The sequence below is a fragment of the Zalophus californianus genome, chromosome 14 (genome assembly GCF_009762305.2).
Source record: "Zalophus californianus isolate mZalCal1 chromosome 14, mZalCal1.pri.v2, whole genome shotgun sequence".
NCBI classification, from domain to species: domain Eukaryota; kingdom Metazoa; phylum Chordata; class Mammalia; order Carnivora; family Otariidae; genus Zalophus; species Zalophus californianus.
Window position 1 is genome coordinate 16,945,737 of NC_045608.1, and position 11,473 is coordinate 16,957,209.

At 47.7% G+C, this 11,473-nt stretch overlaps 1 protein-coding gene across 2 annotated transcripts in view; it reads right to left on the reverse strand.

The window, feature by feature from the left end:
• The window catches only part of SPPL3 (signal peptide peptidase like 3), a 134,831-nt gene extending 133,967 nt beyond the window's left edge, over positions 1–864 (reverse strand). Inside the window, exon 1 of one of the 2 annotated variants that reach the window (XM_027577460.2) lies at positions 705–864. In XM_027577460.2, coding sequence (XP_027433261.2) covers positions 705–727 — 23 coding nt within the window. In that variant the 5' untranslated portion in view covers positions 728–864. Of the gene's footprint in view, positions 1–405; positions 430–704 lie in introns of those variants that run through there. The other variant, XM_027577461.2, reaches the window with a different exon arrangement.
• Positions 865–11,473: the final 10,609 nt, after the last annotated feature.

Here is an 11,473-nt window from a genome sequence, read left to right on the forward strand (position 1 = left end):
CCCCACTGCCACCAACGACTTCCTTTCCAGAACGTGGTTATCCAAACAGGATCCCCTTCCAACCTCTTCACAAGGGACTCCCCTCCATGGTTCCCAAGACGCTCCCTTCTTCCGCGGTTTTCCTTCGGTCACACCCGGGCCTCTGCCCACCCCACCAACTCTCCCTTCACTCGCCAGCCAGGTGCCAAGCAGCAGCTCCAGTTAGACGGCTCCTCCTCTTTCACAACTTCCAAGTTCAGCCTCTTATCACCTGTTTTTCCCACCAGCTTCCTCGCAGCCCAGTGGCCGACCCTTGCCCCGGCCCGCCTCTGCCCACCCTTCCAACCCTCCTGTCCAGGAACCACCCCCGCGAAATCAGTCCCGGGGTGCCCACGAGATTCCACTTCCCATCCGTGGGCTTCCCACCTTTGGGGTCATGCTCCCCTTCTCCATCACCTGCTCCGCCCATGACCAGGTGACATCTGCCGCGGCCGCGGCCGCCGCCTCCATCCCCCGTCTTGGACTCCGGGTCCCCGGCCACTGACCGCCTTCCACGAGCGCCAGCCGCCCCCTCTGGTGGGGACGAGGGGGGCGTGCACCCCCAACTCCCGCCCCCCCACCAACGCGCACCTGTTCCTCCTCCTCCTCCCCCTCCCCCCCCGGGCCGCGCCGGCGCCCCGACCCCCACCTGCGCGGCGCCCCGGCCTCCCAAGCTCCGCACTCACCACGAGTAGGTCTGCTCCGCCATGGCGCTGACTCTCGTGGGCTCCGCTGCAGGCTCTGGCCGGGCCCGGCGGCGGCGGCGGGGGAACGAACGGGCGGCGGGCTCGCTCGGGCCGGGAGCGGAAGGCGCGGCCGCGGCCCGGCGCTCGCTCGCTGGCTCGCACGGCGGGCGGGCCGGGAAGGCGGCTGGCGGGGAGAGGCCGGGCTCCGAGGCTGCCCGCTCCCTGGGCCCCGGGGCGGGGCGGGCTCCGCTCTCGGCCTCCCTCACCGGCGGCGGCGGCGGCGGCTCCGCTGCGGCTCTAAACCCAACATGGCGGCGGCGGCGGCGGCGGCGGCGCTGAGAACAAGGGGGCCCCGGGGCGGGCGAGCGGCGAGAGGGCCCCGCGCTCACTGCGCGCTGGGCCGCGGGAGCGCCGCGTTGGAGCGGCGGCGGCGGCGGCGGCCGAGGGACATGGCCGGCGGGCGGAGGCGGCGGCGGCTGAGGGGGGCGCTAGGCGGTGAGGCGAGGCTGCTCGGCTCACACCCGCTGAGGGGAGGAGAGGAGGGGGCGGGGGCCAGTCTTGGCCCCGCGCGGGTCACGTGCCCAAAACACGCTCACGTGACGCGCGCGCCCCGCCCCTCGCGCCGGGCCCTTGCGCTAGACGTCGGTTCGCTGGTTCGAGGCGACTGTTGCTCACCCAGCTTCTGGCGGTTGGGCCGCCTCCTGTCGCTTGGTGCCGCCTCCTCCCCACGCGGAGCGGTAGCCTCAGGCCCCCTCCCCTTCCCCTTTAAGGGGCTGCAGCCGCCAGCCAATCAGGAGCCCCGATGCGCGTCCGCTGGCTGCCACTCAGCTGTCAGCCGTCAATCAACAGTGCGCGGGCCGAGGGTCCCCCAAGTGTCAATCAACCTGTCAGTCCGCAGTCGGAGCACTGCATCCCTTGGTTCGTTTGTTCGTTGGTTCATTCATTCGTGTAGCAAATGTTCCATGCAGCCAACCTTTGTTGCGCCAGGCTCTGTGCCAGGTTCTCAGGGTGACAACTCAAATACCCCATACTTGCCTTCATTTAATCAATCAACAGATATTTATTGGGCACCAACCATGTATCAGTTGATTCTGCTGGATCTCTGCCCTTCAAGAGCTTACATTCTAGAGGAAGAGACATAGCCCAGGCGACATATAGGTGAAGATAATTCCGGATGCTACGTTTCATGAAGACGATAAATCCAGGTAATGGGACAGAGTGTGTATGGATGGAGGTCACCTTTAGATAAGTTGGTCAAGGAAGGTCTAGCTGAGGAGATGACATTTGAGTTGACACCTGAAGGTTGAGAAGGAGCTGGTCATGCAGGAGCAAAAAGCTCAGGGAACTGCCCATCAGCATGCCTGGAGGCAGGCACAAAGTAAACATAATAGAGCTAGATCAGCGACCAACAGAGTGAATCTGGGGCATAGGAGGAGAGAGAGGAGAGAAGTATTGAGCCTCTGGGCATTGGGGGATGCTTCTCCAGGAGTGGCTTACTAGGAGAAAAGGCATTCTATGAAGAGAGAACGGCGTGAGGCAAGGCCCAAAGATGTGAAGGCTTGGAGTGAACTTGGATCCAGGAGTGGGATAGATGATTTGTGTTGGGGAGTATTGAAAGAAGGGACTGATAAGGTGCACTGAAGCCAGGTTCTGAAGGGCTGAGCTAAGCCTCCTTGCCGGTTAATGTGTTCATGAACGAAAATGATCAGTGGAGCTCCAGGTTTGAGAAGCATGCTTGGGCAACAGACACACTAGCCCCCAGGGCCCCAGTCTCCAACAGGAGCAAAGCTCGCACACCTGAAACCAGCATATTCAAGCTCCTCTGCAGCTTGCCCAATTTCAGGCCGTGATCTAGCTCTGCTCCAGTTTCCCAGGGCCTGCCCAGGCTTACAGGGAACACCACACCCTGAATCTATCTCCAAATGGATCAATTGGCCATTGCCCATGCATCTGCTGCTTGCCTGTTCCCCAAGGGGAACCCATTAATGAAAAAGCCAAGTACACTTTTCCTTCAGGAGCAATCTCTCCTTCTTCCTCCTTCCTCCACTGCCAGCTGCCAGGACAAGTCAGGTTCAACATGTTTCCTGAAGCTCCACTAGAGAGGCCTGGGAAAGGGCCTGCTGATAAGATCAAAGTCCCAAGGTTTGAGGCAGGGCCCTAAGAAAATACCAGACCACCAGGTGTCCTTCCTCTGACCATTGACAGAAAGATACCAGCTTGCAAATGTCTGCCCAGCCATAAATAGCACTGGATGAAGGGATATCATGGGGAGATAGGAAGGCAGAGAGCCTAAATTCTTGCTGTTCATTTAGCTGTTACAGCTTTGCCAGGTGTTTTACAGAACGCCAATATCCCCTTGAATGTGACACACAGTCATTCTGAATCTCAAAGGAGCATGAGTGAGGTTCCAGGCCCCTCGGGGAAGGCCAGAAGCCATTGGTACAAGTGGCTTTGAGAGGTGCAGAAGCTTCTTGTCTGGAAATCTAAGAACAAAACAGACCAGACATGTCACTAATGAGACAAAAAGAGACACAGAACCTTTGGGCAATTCATTTCGCTTCTAGCTCCCAGTGAGTCATTAACGGCAAAGCCAAGTGAAAAGTTGGTATCAGGTGGATGGGACACGAGGTGCCGAGGAAAGAAAGTCGAGGCCTTCCCAGAAGCAATGGGACCATTCTTTGCACTGAGAAAAATATGGTGGAAAAAGGAGGGAGAAGAAGAAAGGTGGGAGAAGAGTTTGGGGTGAAGGTATGGGGTCAGAAATGAGAAGTTTTCTTCTCTCCATCTAAACCAGAGGCTCTCAAGTTGTCTCTTGGGTAAACATGTGAATGCAGATTGTATAAGAAACCAAAGCATGTGACAGGGCTAGCAGCATGTCCAGGCCACAGAGACCCTGTGTATGTGGTCCTAGGAAGATGGAGCGTGAGCCCAGAATTAGCGGCTTGAGATCTCAGGCCAAGGTTGCCAAGATGTAGAAGGCACGTCCAGGTCCTGGGCAGGATCTCTGCAGGCCAGACTGAAATAAATCTGAAGCCTGTGGCTTGGCTAGAGTCTGCTCAGCCTGGGGAACCTGGGGAGTGACTCTCAGTCCCCCTGCCAGCAGGGCTCAGCTCCAAGCTGGAGCCATCCCAGGTGTATCGATGCACCTCTGGGCCTCAGCTAGGTAGTCAGGTGTCCTTGGCAGGAGATAGATGCAGGCATTGGCTTCCCCCACAAGGGATGCCTGGCTTCTTCCCCACCCCCAGCCCCCGAAGGTGAGAGGGTTTTATGCAATGTTTGTTGAAAGAAGCAATGGAAGTTCCTCTAATTATCACCACGATAATTATAGGATTGCTTCTTCTACCAAACGTGTTCAAAAGAGACTTGGTGAGTCTCCCCACAACGCATCATCTGCCTTAGGCACAGACTCCTGGGAGCAGGCTTTTCGGGTCTGGCTGGGCTGAGTAGGCGCTACTGAGATGGTCAAAGGCTTGGGTCTGACTGGTCACTGCCTGCTTCTCCAGCCGATTATCACCTCTATCTTCCACCCCCCCCAACACACACACACTTGCGTGCACACGTACACACACACTCTCTATTTACATTCCACAATGACCAGCTTGCAGCTTTCCAATGGGCTCCCATCTTTTTTGTTTCCAGATCTCTGACCAAGCCCAGAAGGCATTTCCATTTCTTCTTAACTGCTGCTCCTCATTTTGAGGGTTGGCTTCTATGTCACCTCCTCTGGCAGGGAAGTCTAACTTGACCAAACCTGGGCAAGGTTAGATACTCTTCCCTGGGACTCCCCCAGATCCCTGAATGTACATGTATGTAATGTGCATGTAACACTTAGCATGGTGAACTGTCCATGTCACTGCTTGTTTACTTGTCATTCTCTCCCTCTGGATTGGGACTGCCTCGGGGGAAGGAGCTGTGGCGTGTTGCCAGTTACACTGTCAGTTCCCAGCCCACAACTCAGCTCAGGGTAGAAGCTCAAACGCTGTGGAATGAATGCTTGCATGAGCAAGAGGGAAAACCAGGTTTCGAACCAGGACAACCGGTTTTGCCTGATATTCCCATGATTCTCTCCATGATCTCGTCCATATTCGGCATCCTGGCTGAGAAAGAGAATCCTTCAAGGCAGCTAAATCTCTGTTAGAGATGTTATGGGAAGACAGAAGATCGGAAGTATAGGTTTAGGTCTATGGTGAACTTATAAGGCATCGGCTCACCTACATTGTTTGGCCATGGGTCTTTAAAAAAAAAAAAATCTTAATTTTTTTAGAGCAGTTTTAGGTTTATAGAAAAATTGATGAGAAAGTACCAAGGGTTCCCACATACTCCCTTCCCCCCTCAACATACAGTTTCCTTCATTATTTATATCTTGTATTAGTGTGGTACATTTGTTACAACTGATGGGCCAATAATGGTATGTCATTATTCACTAAAATCCATAATTTACATTAGGTTTCACTTTTTAAAAATCTTTTTTTAAAAAATAATCTCTACACCCAACATGGGATGAAGAGTTGCATGCTCTCCTGACTGAATGAGCCAGGCGTCCCTAGGTTTCCTTTTTTGTGTTGTACAATTCTGTGGGTTTTGGGTTGTTTTTTTTTTTTAAGATCTTATTTACTGTCAGAGAGAGAGAACGAGCACAAGCAGGGGGAGCGGCAGGCAGAGGGAGAAGCAGGCTCCTGGCTGAGCAAGGAGCCTGATGTGGGACTTGAGCATTTCAAGTCTCAAGTCTCCTGGGATCATGACCCCAGCTAAAGGCAGACACCCAACCGACTGAGCCACCCAGGCATCCTGCAATTCTGTGGGTTTTCACAAAGATATAATGATATGTATCCATTACAGTGTCATACAGAATAGTTTCCCTGCCCTGAAAATCCCCTGTGTTTCACTTACTCATCCATCCCTCCTTCCAAACCCCTGGTAACTTTTTACAGTCTCTGTGAGTTTACCTTTTCCAGAATGTCCTTTAGTTGGAATCATACAGCCTTTCTGGATTGGCTTTTTTCACTTAGCAATATGCTTTTAAGATTCCTCCATATCTTTTTGTGGCTTCAAAGTTCTTTTTTTATCACTGACTAATATTCCATTGTATGAATGTACCAGTGTTTCTTTATCCACTCACCTATTGAAGGACATTTTGGATGCTTCCAGGTTTTGGCAAGTGTGAATAAAACAGCTGTAAATATTCGTGTGCATGTTTTTGTGTGGACATATGTTTTCAACTTATTTCAGAATATCATGAGTTTTTTAGAGGTGTGTTATTTAATTTCCAAATATTTGGGGCTTTCCCAGATATCTTATTGCTGCTAATTTCTAATTTAATTCTGGTGTGGTCAAAGAATATATTCCATAAGATTTTAGTCTTCTGAAATGTGTTAAAACTTGTTTATGGCCCAGGATATGGCTTATTTTGATGAATATTCTATGTGCACTTGAAAGGAGTTTGTAGGGGCACCTGGGGGGCTCAGTCATTAAGCGTCTGCCTTTGGCTCAGGTCATGATCCCAGGGTCCTGGGATCGAGCCCCGCATTGGGATCCCTGCTCTGCAAGCCTGCTTCTCCCTCTCTCTCTCTCTCTCTCTCTGTCAAATAAGTAAAAATCAAATCTTTAAAAAAAAAATTGAAAAAAGAGAAGAGTTTGTATTCTATTATTTGAGATGTAATATTCTGTAAATTTCAATTAAGTCAAGATAGCTGATAATGTTCAGATCTTCTATGTCCTTACTCGTTTTTTTGTCTAGTAATTGATTTTTTTTGTATCAATTATTGAAAGGTATTAAAATCTCTGATTAAGGGGTGCCTGGGTGGCTTAGTCAGTTAAGCGTTTAACTCTTGGTTTCAGCTCAGGTTATGATCTCAGGGTTGTGAGATCAAGCCCAGCATCTGGCTCCATGCTCAGCATCGAGTCTGCTTGAGACTTCCTCTCCCTCTGCCCCTCCTGCTCATGCTCTCTCTCTCAAATAAATAAATCTTTAAAAAATAAATAAATAAAATAAAATCTCTAATTATAATTGTGAGTTTGTTTACTTCTCCCTTTAATCCTATCCATTTCTGCTTTGTGTATCTGAAGCTCTGCAATTAGGTTAATACACACTTAAAGTTGTCATATCTTCCTGATGAAGTGCCTCTTCTATCATTGTGAAATATCTCTGTTACAGTCTTTGCTTTGAAGTCTACTTTATCTCATATTAATATAGTCATTGAAGCTTTTTTTTTAAAGATTTTATTTATATACTTGACAGAGACAGCATGAGAGAGAATATAAGCTGGGGGAGTGGGAGAGGGAGAAGCAGGCTCCCCGCTGAGCAGGGAGCCCGATGCGGGGCTCAGTCCCAGGACCCTGGGATCATGACCTGAGCCGAAGGCAGACGCCTAATGACTGAGCCATGCAGGTGCCCCCATTGAAGCTTTCTTATGATTTGTGTTTTTATTTTGTATCTTTTTCCACTCTTTTACTTTCAACCTATGTGTAGTTTTGTGTTTAAAGAATGTGTCTTGGGGGTACCTGGGTGGCTCAGTTGGTTAAGCGGCTGCCATCGGCTTAGGTCGTGATTCCAGGGTGCTGGGATCAAGCCCCGTGTCAGGCTCCCTGCTCAGTGGGGAGTCTGCTTCTCCCTCTCCCTCTGCCCCCCACTCATGCTTGCTCTCTCTCTCTCTCTCATGCTCTCTCTCTCACTCAAATAAATAAAATCTTTAAAAAAAAAACAAACTGGGACGCCTGGGTGGCTCAGTTGGTTAAGCGTCTGCCTTCGGCTCAGGTCATGATCCCAGGGTCCTGGGGTCGAGTCCCACATCAGGCTCTGTGCTCAGTAGGGTGCCTGCTTCTCCCTCTGGCTGCCGCTCTCTCTCTCTCTGACAAATAAATAAATAAAGTCTTCAAAAATAATAAAAATTAAAATTAAAAAATAAAAATAAAGAATATGTCTTGTAGATAGCATATACATGGATCTTGCTTCTCTACTCTGTCTGGCAATTTGTGTTTTTAGTCCATTTACATTTGATGTAATTACTGATGTATTTAGGTTTAATTCTACCATTTTGCTATTTGCTTTCTACTATTGCATCCTTTTGTTGTTGTTGTCTGTCTTCTCCTTCCCTTCTTTCTTTTGGTTTAATTGAATAATTTTTTGTATTCATTTTAAATCCTCTCTTGGCCTTTTCAACTATACCTTCTGTGAATTGTATTTGTGGAAGTTGCTCTAGTGATTTTAGCATGAATCTTTAACTTATCACAATCTTCTTAAAATTAATATTGTTAGTACTTCACATACACTATAGGAACCTCACAACAATAGAGTTCCACTGTTCCCTATTCTCAGCCTGTGTGCTGGTGCTATCCCATAAATTACATCTACATTATAAACCCCACAATATAACATCATAATTTTAGCTTTCAAACAGTGATATCTCTTAAAGAAATCGAAAGAAGAAATGAAAAAAAAGTAGTTTTTTTTTTTAATTTACTCACATATTTTCCATTTCAAGTGCTTTTCATTCCTCCCTATAGATCTGCGTGTTTATCTGATGTAATCTCCCTTCAGTCAGATAAACTTCCTCTAGCATCTCTTATTATACAGGTTTGCTGGCAGTTTTTGTTTGTCTGAAAATGTGTAATTTTGCCTTCGTGTTTGAAGCATATCTTCACTGGATATAGAAATCTGGTTCAAGGGGCGCCTGGGTGGCTCAGTTGGTTAAGCGACTGCCTTCAGCTCAGGTCATGATCTCAGGGTCCTGGGATCGAGCCCTGCATCGGGCTTCCTGCTTGGCGGGAAGCCTGCTTCTCCCTCTGGCCCTCCCCCTGCTTGTGTTCCCTCTCTCGCTGTCTCTCTCTCTCTATTAAATAAATAAATAAAATCTTTAAAAAAAAAAAAAAGAAATCTGGTTCAAGAGTTGCCTGGGTGGCTCAGTCAGGTAAGCAGCTGACTCTTGATTTCAGCTCACATCATGATCTTAGGGTTCTGGGATCAAGCCCTGCCTGGCCTCTACACTCAGTGGGGCGTCTGCTCGAGGATTCTCTCTCCTTCTCCCTCTGCCCCTCCCCCCACTGATGCACACTCTCTAAAATAAATAAATCTTTAAAAAATAAACACAATCTCCTGGTGATTAGTGTGCACATTAAAATTCGAGAGGCAAAATCCTAGAGTCTATTTTGCTGGTCAGTGGGGATTCAGTGCTGAGGCAAACAGACGCCTTACAATAGATGAAGTACAATAAAGAATGTGCAGCATTGGGTCGCCTGGGTGGCTTGGTCCATTAAGTGTCCAGCTCTTGATTTTGGCTCAGGTCATGATCTCGGCTCAGGTCATGATCTCAGGGTTGTGAGATCAAGCCCTGTGTGGGCTCTGTGCTCAATGCAGAGTCTGCTTGAGATTCTCTCTCTCTTCCTCTCCTTCTATCCCTCTCCCCACTTGTGCTCTCTCTCCATCAAATAAATAAATAAATAAAATCTTAAAAAAAAAAAAAGAAATCTGGTTCAAGAGGGGATTTACTTTGTTTTGTTTTGTTTTCCAGCGCTTTAAAGATGTTGACCTATTAGGTTCCAGGCTCCCTTATTTGCAATGAGAAGTCAGCTGTCATCTGTACCACAGATCCCATGTTTATGATGTGTCATTTTTTCCTAGCTGTTTCAAGATTTTTCTCATTCTCTTGGGATTTTGGTGATTTGACTGTGCTGTGCTGGGCATGGTTTTCTCTGTATTTATCCTGCTTGGGCTTCACTGAGCTTTTTGAACCTGTAAATTTTTCTTTGATTAAATTTTGAGAAATCATCAGCAAATATTTCTTCAAATATTCTTATGCTCCATTCTCCCTCTTTTTTCTAAAAATTGAATTATATATGGTTAACAGATCTTTTAATGTTGTCCCACAGGCTCATGAAACTCTGTTTAATTTTTTTCAGTTTTCTTTTTCTCTCTGGTTTTCTATTGATCTTCAAATTCACTCTTTTGTCATCTTCATACTGCTATTGAACCCATCAAGTCAATTTTTCACATCAGTTATTTTACATTTTAGTTCTCAGATTTCCATTTGTTCTTTTCTATAGTTTCAATTTCTCTGCTGAGGATCTTCATCTGTTTCTTCACTGTAACTATATTTTCCTTTAAGGCCTTGAAAATATTTATGAATTGCTTTCAAATCCTCAATGTTAAGTCCAACATCTGGATTGTCACTTTTCTCTTTGAGAATGAATTTTGAGTATAAGTCAGTTTTCTGTTTCTTCATATGTCTACTACAACTTACTTGGTTTTTGTGTGCTGGACATTGTCAGTGATCCACTGTAGAGACCCTGGATTCTGTTATGTTCCTGTCAAACGTATTTAACTTTGTTTTAGCAGGCAACTAACTTGGCTGGAGTCAAAACTCCCAATTGTGCATCCATGTAAAGGGTGGCCCCTGAAATTCCCACTCAGTTCTTTCAGCTTCCAGCTGCTGATTTCACTGAGATCCCTGGGGCCTCCTGTGTATGTGTGTAGTCCAGTGGACAGCCAAGGATTTGAACAGACTTTATATATAGAGTTTGGGACTCATCTCCTCTACAGCTCATGTCTTTCTGGGATTCTCCCCACACACCTTAATTTTCCAACAATTAGCATGGCATTCTGTACTCTTGACACCTCAAACCAGTAAGACCACAGCTCTCTACACATCCCTACCTCCCACACAAATTAGAGAGTGCCTCAGGCAAGAGGCCACAACAATACAAATTTCAACCTGTAACTCTTATTTTTCAAGTGTTGACTCCCCTCACATTTCTGCCTGCTGTTGGATGCTCCACAGTGCCTTCAAATGACTGGAGGTTTTTGATAGATACTTCGTTCAGATTTCATGAGGGAGGGTTATTCTGGCCAACCCAATCTGCTATTACCACCGCCCTCCCTTTATTCCTCAGAGTACCACCTCAAGGTCAGTATCATCTGCCCTATTTTTTAAAAATATTTTATTATTTATTTATTTGCCAGAGAGAGAGAGAGAGAGAGAGCACAAGCAGGGGGAGTGGCAGGCAGAGGGAGAAGCAGGCTCCTCGCTGAGCAAGAAGCCTGATGCGGGACTCAATCTCGGGACCCTGGGATCATGACCTGAGCTGAAGGCAGATGCTTAAAGACTGAGCCACCCAGGCATCCCTAATCTGCCCTATTTTTAAGCTAAGGACACCAAGGCTTTGAAAAGTGAAGCATTTTGCCAAAGGTCACATAGCTAGTTCATGGCACAGCCAGGATTTGAGTCAAATCAGATGACATAACCCAATCCTTGCTCCAATTCACAACCCTTCCTATACATCTTTAAGGTGGTTTGGATCCCAGCCTAGAGCCCACTGGAAAATATTCAAGAATGGGAGGAGGTGAGATCCCTGAAAACCCCTGTTCAGGCCATGGCAGTAGTTTTTAACCCACAGTGTCAGAATCATTTGAGAAACTATGAAAAAGAGAGATGCTAGGCCCCATCTACTGGAGAGGTATCTCTAGCAGTAGAGACTTGAAGTCTACATTTTGTACTGCTTCTTAATGATTCTAATGCCCAGTCAGGGTTAAAAAACCCATCTAGTAAAGGCAAAGTACCTGCCACCAGTATTCTTCTGTCTCCTGTAGCTCAGGATTCTTATTTTTCCATCATGCTTCACCTAAGTAGTGACCCTGGTGCCGAGGCTAAGGCTGCAGGCTCTGGAGTCTCTCCACCTAGAGTCACGTCCTGGCTCTGTCACTTGTCAGCTGCGTGGCCCTGGGCAGAGAGGGCCCCACCTCTCTGAGCCTCCTGCTTTCTTTTATCTTAAATGCA